The sequence below is a fragment of the Engystomops pustulosus genome, chromosome 2 (assembly GCF_040894005.1).
Source record: "Engystomops pustulosus chromosome 2, aEngPut4.maternal, whole genome shotgun sequence".
Classification (NCBI taxonomy): Eukaryota; Metazoa; Chordata; class Amphibia; order Anura; family Leptodactylidae; genus Engystomops; species Engystomops pustulosus.
Genome location: NC_092412.1, coordinates 33,970,995 through 33,989,817, shown reverse-complemented (window position 1 = coordinate 33,989,817; position 18,823 = coordinate 33,970,995). Strand labels below are relative to the sequence as shown.

General features: G+C 41.7%; 1 protein-coding gene across 1 annotated transcript in view; it reads left to right on the top strand.

Moving 5' to 3' along the window:
* PDGFD (platelet derived growth factor D) overlaps positions 1 to 18,823 on the top strand; it is a 124,947-nt gene that overhangs the window by 90,198 nt on the left and 15,926 nt on the right. The window contains exon 4 of the mRNA XM_072134210.1: positions 4,198 to 4,257. Coding sequence (XP_071990311.1) covers positions 4,198 to 4,257 — 60 coding nt within the window. The remainder of the gene's footprint in view (positions 1 to 4,197; positions 4,258 to 18,823) is intronic.

The following is an 18,823-nucleotide window of genomic DNA, read 5'->3' as shown; positions in this document are numbered from 1 at the left end:
TACACATGTTTACACAATCACACATCTATATACTTATATACATGCACATTTATGTACTCATACATAGATCATATAGACAAAATATACATACTCATACAGTATATACACATACTGCGTATACAAACACGCATACAGTAAATACACACCCTACATTCATACAGAGTGTACAAACATATATATACACATATATGCAGTATATGCACACCATACAAAAATACAGCATATACACACATACAGACAGTATATATACACATACATAAAGTACATGCACACCATGTACACACATACAGCATAAATGCACACAACTACATCATATACACACTATGTACACACATACAGCATATACACACTAATACATCATATACACAAAATGTACACACATATGCCAACCCCCCACGTGACATTTCTCATGAGCTGCCACCTTGGTACAGATGTGCATTGTACAGTGTAGCACATAATGGGGGTCATTTACTAAGGGCCCGATTCGCGTTTTCCCGACGTGTTACCCGAATATTTCCGATTTGCGCCGATTGTACCTGAATTGCCCCGGGTTTTTGGCGCACGCGACGGAAATCGGGGGGCGTGGCCGAACGAAAACCCGACGTATTCGGAAAAACCGCCGCATTTAAAAAAAAAATTGTGTCGCGAAAATTTCACTCGCCTTCATCCTGGATAGGCCGGTGTATTTCGAGGCATTCCAGCGGACTTCAGCGCAGCAGCGCCACCTGGTGGACGACGGAGGAACTGCTTTGATGAATCCCGGCCGGACCCGAATCCAGTGCAGAGAACGCGCCGCTGGATCGCGAACGGACCGGGTAAGTAAATCTGCCCCAATATGTATATAACAGGGCAAATCCTCCTACCTTCCGTGCAGCAAGTTGGGTGGCGGTCCCCCTGACACTGTGGGCCCCATAGGAGCTGCTATTTGCTAATTTGCTGTATATTTCTTGCCTTTTGTACCATCTGTACTCGTTTCCACATGATTGTTTGACATAAAAGCCGGACTGCCTGGCTCTGGAGCATGTAGCTGTCTCAGCTCTTTACAAGCAAGAACATGGATTTAGTGGAGCTTCCCTTTAATTGCCTGGTATTACAGAAAGTGTTTCAAGCTCTGATTTACACATTCACATATTTACTGTGACATCTTTTGTGCTTAACAAAACACAGACTATCGTTGACTTGACAATAATTGCTCATTTTATAGTGGTTTTTCAGACGTATTACATCTCCATGGAAAATTCTGTGCATGTGCATTATCGAATTTGCATAAAAATGCAATATCATGCCAAATATTTGATATTCTCGCCGCGCAGGATCACATAAGTCTTCGGCGCTTTTCCATTACTGTTTATTTTCTTCCCAAATGATAAAGCCTGAAGCGAAGATGTTGTGTAAAGCAATTGTGTGTCATCATTTGTATTTTGGCTACAGGAAACACAGCTTTGTAATAAAAATCCAATTTTCTACATATTATTTAGGAATATTTGTAAAATGCCGTTATGTAAACTATAATAAACTTGAAAATGATTCTGAACATCGCTGGGCTGGTTAAGTTTTGAGGGGAAGTGGCTGAGATTTGAAGCCGCTTCTTACATGGTTCTGGAAGAAAGAAATCATATTATATTATATTACATATTTAGTTTTATAGATATTTTTGTACACAGCAACCTTTAGGCAACATTTGCACACACGTATGGTGAAGTATATACGGCCTACGAATATACAACATATATATACCCCCCTCCATAGCCGGCAATGGGCGCACAGTGCAGCACCTTAACGTTCTGTGGTCGGGAGAAATATACAACACGTCCTATCTTTTGCTGGAATATGGCGCCATGCGCCATATATTACTATGGAGGGGGTGGGGTGAGCGGTGCTCACCCCCCCTCCTCTCCCCAGCACCGACGTGTGCCCGTCACACGTCTTTGTGAATGTAGCTTTAGTTGTATTTATTGTGTTGATCCAATATGCTTGGGTATAGGGTATATTGGGATCCCCATCTATTTACAGATATAGCCATCAGATAGATAGATAGATAGATAGATATGAGATAGATAGATAGATAGATAGATAGATAGATAGATAGATAGATAGATAGATAGATATGAGATAAATAGATATGAGATAGATAGACAGATAGATAGATATGAGCTAGATATGAGATAGATATGAGATAGATAGATAGATAGGAGATAGATATGAGATAGATAGATAGATAGATAGATAGATAGATAGATAGATAGGAGATAGATAGGAGATAGATAGGAGATAGATAGATATGAGATAGATATTAGATAGATAGATAGATAGATATGAGATAGAGAGATAGATAGATAGATATGAGATAGATAGATATGAGATAAATAGATATGAGATAGATAGATATGAGATAGATAGATATGAGATAGATAGATAGATAGATAGATAGATATGAGATAGATAGATATGAGATAGATAGATAGATAGATAGGAGATAGATAGGAGATAGATATGAGATAGATATGAGATAGATAGATAGATAGATAGATAGATAGATATGAGATAGATAGATAGATAGACAGATAGATAGATATGAGATAGACAGATAGATAGATATGAGATAGATAGATAGCTATGAGATAGATAGATAGATAGATAGATAGATAGATAGATAGATAGATAGATATGAGATAGATAGAGGCAGGTTAACTTAGTCTAGTTTTTGGGGTTTATATCTATTTACTTTTTGGAGAATTGGGGTATGTGCACAATTTTTTGCAGCATTTTCAAGCAGTGCACTGGAGTTCGCTGTGTAGCAGTCAGTGACCCACATTTTTCAAAACAAGTGCATTCTGCGGCACACATTCTTCATGAATATGGCTCCCCCTGCACTGCTCCGGAAGTGTGCACCACTTTTTTTTTTGGTGCACTTTGTTCATGCTGTAGAATTGTGGCGCAGGGTCCGACTAAGCAAAATATATAATCCAAGCACTCCAAAATGCAATTAAGAATTTATTTAGATTTACGGCCAGGTTCCATATATTGGGCCAGATGTATCACTCGGTTTTTTTTTTCTGTTGTTTTTGCACCTTTTCATAGTGTTTTTAGTTTTGCCAGTAAACACCAAACTAGCTGTGCAGCAAAAATAACCATGTTTTACTCATGTTATCCTACCAATCCAGATGTTTTGCTGCGGCAACTAATCATTCATCATTAGCAACCTGTTCATATAGGCCAATTTAGGCGCAAAAAAACACTCAGGCCAGAAGGTGAAGTAAACTGAGAAGCAGCACTCCAGTTTTGGCCATGCATATGAAAAAAAATAGTATGAGTTGCTCAAAAATTTGCACCTTTTTTGAAATTTGAGCCTAAGAAAGTGTTAAAAAAAAACCCCTGTATTTGACAAAGAGCTGAGACTACAAATATAAATTTGGCACAAAAAAGTCTTGCTAGAGGTGCATATAGATCACACGGAAGGGACAAAAAAGATAAATGACCCCCATAGATTCAAGCTACATAGATAAAGAGATATGAGATAGATAGATATAAATATACCAGAGAGATAAATAGCTGATCGATTATGAGATAGATATTTTTAGATAGATTGACATAGATACAGTATGACATAGATATACTGTACATGAGATAAATAGATTCTATCCTGTTACAGTATTTTAGTAGTCTTTTACTTTGGAAAAACCAATCCCCAAGATAATTAGCACAGTTTGACTCTAATATTTGGAGTCCAATTTTATTATGGATTGTTTGGGTTTGTATGATACATCCCCCCGTGTATCGAAGGCAGGCTGCACCCCCCAGCACAACCACTGGGTGGTCCATATAGAATAGACATCATGAAACAGAGTATCACGAAATTGTCTCATTTTAAAAGCCGCTCATCTTATGACACTTTTGTAGGTGTTTATACAGTATGTTGTTTTATAGCTTAATATTAATTGAACTTCATCCTGGTAAGTAAAGTTTGAGCATCCCCCGACATCCATATTATACGTTTTTTTTCCTCAATGCACAAAATCTAATTATAAAAATGAGATCTCACACCTCTCCGTGGATTTAGATTTTTAGCAATCCTCTATTTCCATGGTCTTTTATAGCAGCCAAGTTTTGATGCCTGACAGGCTATTCAAATCGAACAGTAGAGATCTTATCCCTCGCCGCAGCTTTTGTCTAAATTCTTTTTTCCTTTGCTTTCAGAATGATTTTCCGCCTGCAGCATCGGAGACAAACTGGGAATCTGTCACCAGCCCGGTCTCAGTAAGTATTACTGTGTCACTGTGTGGAGTACAATGAATGTGCACGCTATTAAACAAACAGCGTGTTCCAGGTTATTAGCCGGACTGCCGGGGTGACTGTATCGAGGCAAGATTTAGGATTGGATTTCATATGGATTCATGGAATTAGCAATGGAGACTGGAGAGAATTATATAACTTTACCAGTCTTGTAGCATTGCAGGGTTTATATGTAAAAGTTGTTGTTATGTAGAATAATCCTGTACTGTGTCTTAAAGAGAACCCGTCATGCAAAATAACCCCCCTAAACTAAATATATTTTCATAAACTGCCATTAGAGAGCATTGCCTCTATCCCTTCATTGTCCCTCTACATGCCTGTAAACCTAAGCAATGAGGTCCTAAAGCTGTATGCAAATGACCTGTGAAATGTCCAATGAAGCATTAGCATATTCAAGCTGTCCACTCTATTCATGAGTGGGAGGTACAGCCACACCCCCAGTGCTTGACTGACAGCCTGTATAATGATGTGAGGCTGTATAATGATGTGCTTCCTGGTGCTGGTGGCCACGCCCCCTGCAGCCTTTGTGTGCATGTGTGTGTGTTTAGGAGAGATACAGCAGCTCCAGGCAGCCATGTTACAGCAGAACATGTCAGATTCATGTGTAGCTGATGTCTGTGTCTCTGACCTGTATATTAGGAGGATGCAGCATGTCAGCAGATGCAGCACACACACACACTAGCCATGCTTTACTATACATTACACACAGACATGAGCAGGGGGAGGAGAGGGGAGGGGTAACAGGGGTGACATCACTGCCTCTGACCATGTGACCAGCCTCATTTATATGATAAAGAATAGATGATTTTATAATGATTAATGTATGAAATGACTATATAAAGGCTGGGATGGATCCTTGTGAACTGCTCCAACAGGTAGTAGTGACAGGACAAGTGACACAGACCTGATGACAGGTGTCCTTTAAGGGTTTTCCAGGTAATCCATGTATGATCTGTCTGTCTGCCAAGTACAATGCCCCATCATACATGGCAACAAGATCACCATTCTGATGGGACTTGGGGACCACCTTCTCATCATGGACCTGGAAGTTGGATCATTAGTGATTCTAAACTTTGTTTAGAGGAAAAACCTCTTGGGATCCACACCTGAAAAGAGCAAACAAACTGTACCTGATGCCTTCTTTGCTACGCTATGATGGCCTCAGTCATTGTTCAACTCCATTGAGTTCCTCCTCTTCTTCAGGGAATCTTTCAGTCAAAAACACTCCCCTACTTCCCTGAGCTGTGACTTACAGAAAGCTTCCCTGTAGAAGTCAGCGCCCATTTTAGGCAAGATCCCATGAAGGAGCTGAGCAGAAGGGCAACCAGCATGTTGGCTCTTCTCGCCTAAGCCTTAGTAAACAATTACCGGTATATCAATTCTATGCCATATTTTTAGTTAAGGGCGTGGTTTTGCTCGATGTCAGTTTTCTAAGGGCAGCAACCCTTTAAAGTTAAAATGCAATATCCACTGTCTGTTTTACTAACAGGCTGGTTCAGCATTTTTCCACAAGGGTGTGATCAGAGTGGTCTAAACACTAAACATACTGGAATGGGTCGGAGGGTTAGGGCATCTTTATCCCACCTGGCATGGCCATAGGGGAGTTTCATAAATCTTGACAACAGAGTGTGTGTATTCCAACATAGAGGTGCCTAAGAAAGTCTGGCAGGCATGGAAAAGCAATAGACTACTGTTGCAAGAGAGCTTGGCTGGTAGGAAGTGGTGGCTGTGGTTCTAGCATGGGAAGGCAAGGCTGCAGAACACAATAGCTTTAAGGAGCCTAGATGAAACAGCCAAGAATAGGCTGCAAAGATTCTGAAGGAGCCACTTGAGGATATATGATAGGAGAAGAGGGAGAGTGTAGTTAAGTGGGAAGTTTGACTAACCTGTGTCACTTTATGAGCCACAAACAGTGGCCCGATTGAGTGGTGTGGACAACCTTTCAACGAAAAATAAACGCTCTAGTTTAAACACTACTATTCTTGTTCAGACCAAGGGGTTGGAATAATTAACTGCAACCATTACAGTCTGGAGCATATTAGGTGGAAGGAGGGGCTTGGCACATGTTTTTCCCCCCAGGAATGGCCATATACAGTGTGTGTGCCAGTGTGGAAGTGCCCAAGTAAACCTGGCACGCATGGACAAGTGTTCACAACGAGGACAAGAGATGGCCAAGCTTCTAGTGTAGGAAGATCACTCGAAGCAAGGCACCACAACACAAAAACTGCAATGAGCCTAGAAGAGATAGCCAAGCCAAGAGCCACATGAGACTGTGTATAATAGGAGAGTAGGGAGAATCTTGTGAAATGGTCGATGGGACCACCTTGTACCACATCGCAGGTTTTAACCAGTGTCGCAGTCTTGCCGTCTGGTTTTAAATGACCAGATAACAAAAAAATAAAGATGTTCTGGTTTAAGCACTTCCATTGAGGACCAAGTGTTGGAATACATTTCTCCAACTATTACAGTTTAAGAGAACGTGGCTGTATAAATGGAAGAAGAAAAATCAGAAGACATCTCACATCTCTCATAATCTAAAAGACATTACTCTATACAGTACGTAATTCTTATCATTATCTTCTGGATGGACAATCTGTCCACATTACGACTATTTAAAGCCAATTCCAAGGCTAATTGCTCCCAATTTATAATATGTGGGGGTCGTAGAGTTAAACTGGAATGAATGATTCTTACAATACTATCAAATAATTAGGGAAAGTCCACATTATATATAATTTAGATGAATGTGATGCTAGGACGGTACAAGATGATAACATTTCATATTTCTGGGATTATGTCAGAAAACTTGGCATCCCAGTTGTCCTGCCTGTCTGGTAATGTACAGTCCTGGCGAGCGATACACAGGCTATGTACAGTAGAGGATACGCTAAAGTTTTATCTGCCCTGAAACAGCCAAATAAAAGTTCATTATCCTGTAGAAATTCTCTGTATAAATGAGGTGGAAAGTTTATGATTAGTTAGTTTTAAGGGCACCAGAATATGACACTGTACTCGCCCCCTGGCACCAGACCGATATACAGAGCCGGATTAAGGTTGGTGGGGGCCCCTGGGTGCAAAATCTGGTGGAGGCCCCCATTGAATGTAGCATACATACACGTGCTCCTGCTCTCTATCCACTATTCCCATGTAATATATCTACATAAAGCCGCCTCAACCCCCCAATAACACATCTACATACAGCTGCTTTGCCCTCAGTAATGCCAGCGCAAAACAAACTGCAGGTGACAGAGACCAATTTATGTTGACAGACATTGTCATCCGGTGGGAGACCTTTTGGGAGCAAGATGGTGGGGGCCCTGAGGGAGCCACACCTATAATCCGGCCCTGCCAATATATATCAGGAGGGCATGCTGCATCGGTAGAGTGCAGAATTGTGCTATAGACTGAACAGGTGCAATATATAGCCAGTGTGCAGAGGTGGACCAGGAACACCAAGTGTCGGCCCACTGAGCCACCGGCCTTGCCTCCTTTGAGGTGGCATAATGGTGGAAATAGCACATGGCATATGGCAAATGCCATATGGTCAGGAATTGGGCCTATTTCAGGGTTTATATGCCAAAACTGAAGCCCTGATAAATGTGTCCCCACATGTCATACATAAATTTTCTTAGGTTGAAATCAGGGCTTCCAACTTTGGCCCCATGAATAACTACATGAACCCTGCCCCGTTTATAACTAGCTGCATTTACCAGAAATGTTTGAGACCATTCCACCAGATTTTGGATTGTTTAACCTGATTTAGCATATGTTCACAGATTTTGGGAGGATTTTTCAAAGCTCATATTCCAGTTTTCTGGCGAAATAGAGATTAGAATTTTTGCTTTTCTAACTATATAACTTTTATTAGTATTATTTAATATTCTTCCGGTGGATGTAATGGTAAATACCTAATTATGACATCACAGAGGAGGCTGTGTGGTCAGGTTTCACCATGGTAGTGAATGGCAGGTGTCTGCTGTCTAATACAGTAAACACCTGCCTGCCCTGTATGTAAAGGACTCTATAAATTTACATGGGCGGGTCCTGGAATTGGTTAATGTGCTTTCTATATGTTCACAGCTTCAATTTCTGAAAACAGAAAAAAATTAATTCAGTATTAATTAATATTTTTGTGTGATCAGGGCCAGTTTTCATCTTGAAGAGTGAGTCTTATTACTTTACAGTATGTGTTCACCTTTAAACAGTGTTTTCTTCCAAATGTCAAACAGATTTATTTCCTAATTTATATTTATAGCATTTAAAGAAAGGGAAATGTATCACCTACCAGGAGGATAGATGATAAATGTCTGATCACTGGGAGCACTACTACTACAACTCTCACTGAGCCCTGAATAGGGGTCCAAGCTCAACCTCCATCCTGACTGCACGACTGCAGTACAGGGTCAGCCAAATGCATTGGAGATCTTGAGCCCTGAGGTGCTCTGATAATGCCCCCAAAGCACTTCAGCCTAATTTCCATAGTTCTAAAGTTAACTGTTGGTACTGAGGGAAAATAAAAACATAATGGGGCAGATTTACTTACCCGGTCCATTCGCGATCCAGCAGCGCGTTCTCTGCGCTGGATTCGGGTCTGGCCGGGATTTATTAAGGTAGTTCCTCCGCCGTCCACCAGGTGGCGCTGCTGCGCTGAAAAGCATCTGAACGAGCTGGAGTTCACCGGCTTGGGCTGAGTGAAGGTAAGTGCAAGCTCCGCGACAGATTTTTTTGTTTTAAATGCGGCGGTTTTTCCGAATCCGTCGGGTTTTCGTTCAGCCACGCCCCTCAATTTCCGTTGCGTGCATGCCAGCGCCGATGCGCCACAATCCGATCGCGTGTGCCAAAATCCCGGGGCAATTCAGGGGAAATCGACGCAAATCGGAAATATTCGGGTAACACGTCGGGAAAACGCGAATCGGGCCCTTAGTAAATGACCCCCAATGTGGGTGGCACAGCAGGCATAAGCCTTATAACAGTTTGGTTAGTTATATTATGGTGATAGGTTTACCACATGTTTCATCTCGCAGAAAGCATGGATGGACTTCTCTGCTAGGGACCCAGGTCGCTTGAGAATAGTAAGGTAGCAGGTACCTACATTAACCTGCTGATTAATGGTTAATCAGTAGACCGAGTAAGGCACAATGATGCGTTCTTGAGCGTCATACCAGGAGTCAAGACACATTGGGGCAGATTTACTTACCCGGTCCGTTCGCGATCCAGCGGCGCGTTCTCTGCACTGGATTCGGGTCCGGCCGGGATTCATCAAAGCAGTTCCTCCGACGTCCACCAGGTGGCGCTGCTGCGCTGAAGTCCGCTGGAATGCCTCGAAATACACCGGCCTATCCAGGATGAAGGTGAGTGAAATTTTCGCGACACATTTTTTTTTAAATGCGGCAGTTTTTCCGAATACGTCGGGTTTTCGTTCGGCCACGCCCCCCCCCATTTCTGTCGCGTGCATACCGGCGCCGATGCGCCAAATTCCGATCGCGTGCGCCAAAAACCCGGGGCAATTCAGGTACAATCGGCGCAAATCGGAAATATTCGGGTAACACGTCGGGAAAACGCGAATCGGGCCCTTAGTAAATGACCCCCATTATGTAATCTTGTGCACAGATACAGTTCCCGGCTCAAACTTAATGGGAATGACCAATTATAGGAAACTTTAATAGGGTAAGTATAAAACCATCAAGGGTCACACATATTATACCTGGGTAAAGTTTCATGTATATAAGTTTCCCAGTGGTGAACAGGAACCTTTATTACTATACGTATAATGTTGATAAGGGTCTTATACATACACATAACAGAACCAATCAGAGACCAGAACCAGGCACAGAGAACAGTAAGAGGTAAAGACTAGGAAGCTGCATACTGACAGGACCCCATTACAGAAATGGTCAGTGACTAGGACTAGGCAACCGGATACTGACAAGACCCCATTACAGAAATGGTCAGTGACTAGGACTAGGCAGCTGCATACTGACAAGACCCCATTACAGAAATGGTCAGTGGCAAGGACTAGGCAGCCGCATACTGACAAGACCCCATTACAGAACTGGTCAGTGACTAGGACTAGGCAGCCGCATACTGACAAGACCCCATTACAGAAATGGTCAGTGACTAGGACTAGGCAGACCCATACTGACAAGACCCCTTTACAGAAATGGTCAGTGACTAGGGCTAGGCAGCCGCATACTGACAAGACCCCTTTACAGAAATGGTCAGTGACTAGGACTAGGCAGCCGCATACTGACAAGACCCCTTTACAGAAATGGTCAGTGACTAGGACTAGGCAGCCGCATACTGACAAGACCCCTTTACAGAAATGGTCAGTGACTAGGGCTAGGTAGCCGGATACTGACAAGACCCCATTAAAGAAATGGTCAGTGACTAGGGCTAGGTAGCCGGATACTGACAAGACCCCATTAAAGAAATGGTCAGTGACTAGGGCTAGGTAGCCGGATACTGACAAGACCCCTTTACAGAAATGGTCAGTGACTAGGGCTAGGTAGCCGGATACTGACAAGACCCCATTAAAGAAATGGTCAGTGGCTAGGGCTAGGCAGCCGGATACTGACAAGAGCCCGTTACAGAAATGGTCAGTGGCAAGGACTAGGCAGCCCCATACTGACAAGACCCCATTACAGAAATGGTCAGTGACTAGGGCTAGGCAGCCGCATACTGACAGGACCCCATTACAGAAATGGTCAGTGACTAGGGCTAGGGAGCCCCATACTGACAGGACCCCATTACAGAAATGGTCAGTGACTAGGACTAGGCATCCAGATACTGACAGGGCCCCATTACAGAAATGGTCAGTGACTAGGGCTAGGCAGCCAGATACTGACAGGGCCCCATTACAGAAACAGTCAGGGGTAAGGACGAGGCAGCAGACTCCAATAGGTAAGGTCTCAGGCTACTACTAAGGAAAATGTGTCCTTGCGCAGTTTGAGGAGTTCGCATTCGCCTGTACAGTAGACCTACAGACTACGTTTTACTGGTGACCCAATGGCACCCCAATCTAACACTCAGCACATCTGTAGAAGAGCAAGCAGATTTTTGCAATGTCTGTGTCAAGTTGATTCATTATGTAACTTTATGTAAGACAGATATTCTTTTATTCTTTATTATTAGCATCCCTTCTTCCTTTTGCTTGTTTCATACTTACAAGAACCACAGATTTTCTATGGCTCCGCACGGCATTTTCTTGATGGCTTCCTATGGGATACCCTGTGGATCATTACTGAGTCGTTGCCCTGGAAGAAATATTCTTCTTGGGAATTAAGACTTGAGATGGAAGAACCTCACAATTTAGAAAACAATCCCAAACAGAGGTTGATGTCAAACTGCCAGACTATTTCTGTCATGTACATTAGTGAGTTTGGCAGGCAGTGCATGGACAGATGTATTGGCGGGATCACAGCTGTCCTGCATGCTGTCATGTGAAATAGCCTGTGGCTCTCTTTTATGAGTAAATCTCAGCCGCTTTGCTCGGCTCGACCAACATATTTGTTAATTGCACATTTTTTGATTTATATCTCATAAACAATTTAATACCTGGAATATTACCACCTGGAGGCGCCGCATGTAAACACATTGAATGTGATAAATAGCGTCCGGCACAGCGAATGGACAAAAAGTGGATATTTTCTGTCCAATTATTTGCCACTTGTACCTTTGCCATTAGTAATATTGATTTTCTTCTTTTATCTGTAATTTATATCTGGTCACTATGGGCCACCAAAATAATTGCAAGTGAATAATGAAAGATTTGGAAGAGTTACATAGAACAATTATGATTTATGAATAGAGAAGCTCAAAGCGAGCTGCTGTGATGGAGATTGCCTTCTCTACCTTTCCAGTTGGTGACCAGCCTTGAGTGAAAAATGTTTTTCTGATATTCCGTAGGGGGATGTTTATACTACCCAATGGGGGACATTTATCAGGGCTTTTACACCAGTTTACAGTGCATGTAGAGGGGTCGTAAAGGGGAAGTGGCTGGTGGCTGTCATGGGATGTTCCCGCGTCTGCACACCAGCTAAACCCACCGAATCTTCAAATGTTTACAGACTGCTGCGTAATTCTATGCCACTGCCCCGCCAAATACATCGGGAGGCCGGTTCCTTCTGATGCATCCAGCAGCACCAGACGAGTGGGGGGTCCATCATACAAAATGTCCCCAATGAGCCAAAAGTCCCAGGACTCCTTTTTATTTCAAAAACAAAAGGTAAAATGAAACATCTGATAACCCAGCAAGTAATGCGTGAATGGGCTTATTCCCTAGGCTATTTCCAGAATGTTTCGCCATCTTGAATGCTGCCATATTGGATCAAGGGCAGGTTTTTTTTAAACTGGAAGGTTGTCATGTAGCATAAACCAGAATTGTTTTAGAAATTGGTTGCCACTAAAAGATTTTCCAAATTTTCCTTTGGTTCAAAAGTTCATCTACAGCAATTTCTCAAGTGGGTTCATAAGGATTGGATCTGTGCATCACAGTGAACGTTCCCGTTTTTTACAAAATTTCTGTGTTGGTAACCTTTGCCCCACAAGAGATTTTGTAAATCTGATCTATTTCTGAGACATTCACAACTACTTTGATGCTACATGACCCTCTTCACGTTGGTAAAATTTTCCCTTGATCCAATATGGCAGCTTTCAAGTTGTAAGACAGTTTCGGACATTGCCTATAAGATGGGACTCTTTATCCATAACTTGATGGGTTTTTTTCAGATGAGTAATTTTACCTTTTATTCCCCTGTCTTTATTTGTCCATCCAGTGATTGTGATGGGTGGGGTAACTAGTCAATTATTTTCTTTTTAACATCCAACAATGAATTTCCAGAAATGGAAGAAACGTGGTTAAAGATGGATACACCTGAATGGGGTAGGAATACAACTTGATAAAAGATGCTGTAGGATGAAGTAATTAGGAAGTTGGTGGATAGAAAATGTTTTTGCAGAGTAAAAAAAAAACAGCTGTCTTCTGAAAACCGTCCTACATCTGTCACCCTGCTGTATGTATTATTACATTTTAATATCATTCCCTTTAAATGAGATGTGCTGCGATACCTGACACAACTATCAAAAGAAAAAAAGAGAGAACGCCAGCTCACCAGTAGTTCCTCTCTTGCAGACCTCCAAGGTGCACGGATAGACGTGTAAGCCCACACGAGTATAGAAAGTTCAAGCAAATGCAAGTTCCAGCACGATCACGGAGGACGCTTGTAGTAGTTCAACAGCTTTATTTCATGAGTAAAAAGTCACAAAACATGCAGCACATGGACATAAAGAATGACCTACGCGTTTCGTCTGGTTAAGACTTAATCATGGTCCACCACCAAAGGACATAGACTGAACATTTAAACCCTGTGTAACACAACTGTTGGGCGGGGAATGGATCACGTGATACCACCTAGTATGAGACAGCTAATTTTTGCTTGAGCCTTTTCGTGGCCTGAAATAAAAGGGGAGTGATCCATTCCTGGTCCAATTGATAAAAACAATATTACAGACATATCTTGATTTAGGAACAATTGTTACATATAATAATGAGATGTTAACACTTGGCACGAGTTAGCAGTAAGGAAAATATTAACGTATTAAATATTGATCCATTCTACAATATGAAGATTCTGCACTTTTATATCTTTAGCACTGCATACAGGAAGATCGCATCCTTTTAGATCGAAATCTATTACAAATAAACTTATGTGGGCAGAAAAAGCAGGGATATTCTGCTGTTTGTATACTCCTGCCTGTCCGTCCCTTACATACCCATGTGAGCTTGATTAAAGGGATCTTGATGAATAACCTATGTTGCAGGATACTTCATTCTTAAAGTGGTATGTGACATATTACATTTTCCTGTTCGAGCCAACTTTGTATAACTGTCTACATAGAATGCAAAAACGTCAATGACATCAACTAAAGTTAATCCTGGTGAAGCTTTGTGCTATAACCTAATTATTTAAAACATGTTTTTGCTCGAACATTAAGGTGTAAATAAAGCACGTATCGTATATTCTTCCATAATTTATAGTACCCGCTTCACTATGTGATAATTCATAATGTACTATATTTCAGGTTCCATATTTGTTGCTCAGTTATACCAGAGTATTAAATCTCTTCTGGAATTTAGCCCCAAGGGCACCCTGCTTTCCAGAGAGAATATCCAAAAAGCCTCTCGATTCAGGAGTTTTCTCCTATGATCACCCCCCCTAGGTGGACGATGCACTTTCTCTATACCTTTCCAGGAGAAAGACGAGGTGTTCTTTCCATGGACATCTCGGAAGTGTTTCGACACCGCCGAGATGTTACATTGAGTACTGGAAACATCTGATAAGTGGCGCCTTATACGTATTTTTAAGGGGCCAGTGGTGCACCCTACGTATTGGAGTCTACATACATTGCAGCAAATCACATAGACTACGTAGGGTGTATTGCAATTAATATAGGTACCTATTTTATGTCTGGTGTTATTGACATACGACGTGACAAAATTTGCTGTATCTAACAAGGGACAGACTTTGCAAACTTTATGGCCACATCTGTGGTTCCCTGGATAATGTAGCCATGTGAATCCCCCCTTGGATTTGTGGCTATTGAACATACTGGGACTGACTTGATTGCCTATGGTAGGGGCCCGTTTAGTACTGAATCTAATACCTCCCTGCAAGCATTTTGCTGTTACCTCATCCTGTTCTAATATTGGTGTATATCTTCTAATAATATTTTTAATTTTATGGAATTGGTTACTGTACGTGGTAACAAATGTAATGGGCCTCTGGGGTCCCTCCTCAACGTTCAGCGTTTGGGTTTTAGGTTTTAACAAAGTTTGTCTCTGTATATTGTTTACTTTGTCCCTAGCCTTTTTTAACATGTTAGGACTATACTGTCTTTCTCTTAGTCGGTCACATACCTTATCTGCTTCTGAGTTGAATTTGTGTATATCAGAGCAATTTCGTTTTGTTCTTATTAATTCCCCTATAGGGATATTATTAATGACATGACTAGGGTGGCATGATGTGGCTAGCAGTAAGGAGTTACCCGCTATATCCTTACGGTATGGTAGGGTCTCTATTTGGTTTCTGTTACCTCTCAACACGATATCTAGAAATGGTATTTCTGTATCATCAAATGAACCTGTGAATCTTAAATTCATATTGTTTGCATTAATATACTCTTTAAACTGGTTGAATGACAATTCAGACCCCTTCCAAATAAAGATCAGGTCATCAATAAAGCGACCTGCCCATTGTATAGCATGTCTAAAGGGATTGCTCTCCGAAAACAAGTACAGTAACTCCCATTGTGTCATATAAATGTTTGCCAGGGAGGGGGAAAAACGGGCCCCCATTGGGGCCCCCCCTACCTGCAAATAATATTGACCATCGAAAATAAAGAAATTGTGTTTTAGGAGAAATTCTGTAGTCATGATAAGGAATTCCTTTAGGCCATCTGAATAGGCACTAAACTCATTCAAATGAATGGCTAGATAGTGAATAGCCTGATCGTGCGGTATAGAAGGGTATAGTGCCACCACATCACATGTGGCCCAACCCCAAGTTTCCTCCCACTCTAGTTCATTTACCACCTTTAGAACATGCTGCGTGTCTTTAAGAAATGTTGGGGAGACACTCGCTAATGGTTGAAGATAAAAATCCAACCAGTTGCCCAGTCTCTCCCCAAGGCTCCCAATACCAGCCACAATGGGCCTCATCGGTGGAGGGAACTTACCCTTATGAACCTTGGGGAGAGAGTGGAAGACTGGGGTGACGGGATATTATTAGAAGATATACACCAATATTAGAACAGGATGAGGTAACAGCAAAATGCTTGCAGGGAGGTATTAGATTCAGTACTAAACGGGCCCCTACCATAGGCAATCAAGTCAGTCCCAGTATGTTCAATAGCCACAAATCCAAGGGGGGATTCACATGGCTACATTATCCAGGGAACCACAGATGTGGCCATAAAGTTTGCAAAGTCTGTCCCTTGTTAGATACAGCAAATTTTGTCACGTCGTATGTCAATAACACCAGACATAAAATAGGTACCTATATTAATTGCAATACACCCTACGTAGTCTATGTGATTTGCTGCAATGTATGTAGACTCCAATACGTAGGGTGCACCACTGGCCCCTTAAAAATACGTATAAGGCGCCACTTATCAGATGTTTCCAGTACTCAATGTAACATCTCGGCGGTGTCGAAACACTTCCGAGATGTCCATGGAAAGAACACCTCGTCTTTCTCCTGGAAAGGTATAGAGAAAGTGCATCGTCCACCTAGGGGGGGTGATCATAGGAGAAAACTCCTGAATCGAGAGGCTTTTTGGATATTCTCTCTGGAAAGCAGGGTGCCCTTGGGGCTAAATTCCAGAAGAGATTTAATACTCTGGTATAACTGAGCAACAAATATGGAACCTGAAATATAGTACATTATGAATTATCACATAGTGAAGCGGGTACTATAAATTATGGAAGAATATACGATACGTGCTTTATTTACACCTTAATGTTCGAGCAAAAACATGTTTTAAATAATTAGGTTATAGCACAAAGCTTCACCAGGATTAACTTTAGTTGATGTCATTGACGTTTTTGCATTCTATGTAGACAGTTATACAAAGTTGGCTCGAACAGGAAAATGTAATATGTCACATACCACTTTAAGAATGAAGTATCCTGCAACATAGGTTATTCATCAAGATCCCTTTAATCAAGCTCACATGGGTATGTAAGGGACGGACAGGCAGGAGTATACAAACAGCAGAATATCCCTGCTTTTTCTGCCCACATAAGTTTATTTGTAATAGATTTCGATCTAAAAGGATGCGATCTTCCTGTATGCAGTGCTAAAGATATAAAAGTGCAGAATCTTCATATTGTAGAATGGATCAATATTTAATACGTTAATATTTTCCTTACTGCTAACTCGTGCCAAGTGTTAACATCTCATTATTATATGTAACAATTGTTCCTAAATCAAGATATGTCTGTAATATTGTTTTTATCAATTGGACCAGGAATGGATCACTCCCCTTTTATTTCAGGCCACGAAAAGGCTCAAGCAAAAATTAGCTGTCTCATACTAGGTGGTATCACGTGATCCATTCCCCGCCCAACAGTTGTGTTACACAGGGTTTAAATGTTCAGTCTATGTCCTTTGGTGGTGGACCATGATTAAGTCTTAACCAGACGAAACGCGTAGGTCATTCTTTATGTCCATGTGCTGCATGTTTTGTGACTTTTTACTCATGAAATAAAGCTGTTGAACTACTACAAGCGTCCTCCGTGATCGTGCTGGAACTTGCATTTGCTTGAACTTTCTATACCTGACACAACCCCTTCCTCACTGGAATCGTTCTTGAAAGAACAACCATGGTTTATCTAATCCTGTAAAACCCCTTTAATGCATGATGTCATACAATGAAGAGCGGAGTAATAGATATAAGGATAGAGGGCCAAGGTTCAAATAAGTTCAGACTGGAAGTCATTTTACTGCCAAGAATTTGTTTCAAGTGCTCTTCAGTATAACAATAGTTAAGTAGAGATGGAAACAATGAAATGAGAATTATACCTTGGCAGAGCAATGACTCTTTGTTGGGTTGGGGACGTAGAAATAGGGGCGCTGATTCCTGTCTTCAGATAAGATCTCATATGTTCTGGTGGCTTTTGGGCAACTGCGGACAATTTCAAGACCAGGGCCAAAACACAAGTAATTGAAGAGGGGCCCTGGTAGTCTAAGTATTTTATATTTAGGAAATTCACATTACATTTCAATCAGACTGTTACAAAAACTACAAAAATATCTTTGAAATAGAAACCCCTAATTCACATACAAAAACCTGTTACCGTTAGAGGGCACGTCAATGGTTTTTATGACGCGACCCCCTTTTGATGTGTTTAATAATAACATTACGTTGGGCATTTTATTATTAAGAAGGGCATGGCTGCTGGCCATTTCAGAATTTAGGGGACATGGCTGCAGGATATTTCATAATTGACGGGGCCATTGCTACAGGGCATTTCATTATTGAGGGGGCTCTGTTGGACTTTTTTGGGGCACATTTTGTGGAAAAAGATTTTCTTATATGTGATGCGGTTTTTCTCTTATTCCTAACATAAATATTTGTCAATGAAAAACTGGGTGTTACCAGTTGAGGGGGCGTGTCCAGCAAGTGTTGCTCGTGCCATGCTGTATACCGAAAAGGTGACAGCCAGATGTCAATTTAGTCATAGATATAAGAGGAATAATAGGAATTACACAACAAAATGGGGCACATTTATTAACGGTGCGATTCTCGTTTTTCCGTTGCGCTCTGGTCTTTTTTCCGTTTTGCGCCGAATTCCGCCGGGATTTTAGCGCAGGGTTGCATGCGAACATAAATAGGGGGCGTGGCCGTCAGAAAACCCGACGGATTCGGAAAAACCGCCGTATTTTGAAAAAAAAATTGGTCGCACGCGCCATACTTACATGCACCAGGAAGAGATAAGTGAACTCTGACGCACCTCGGCGGACCTCGGCGC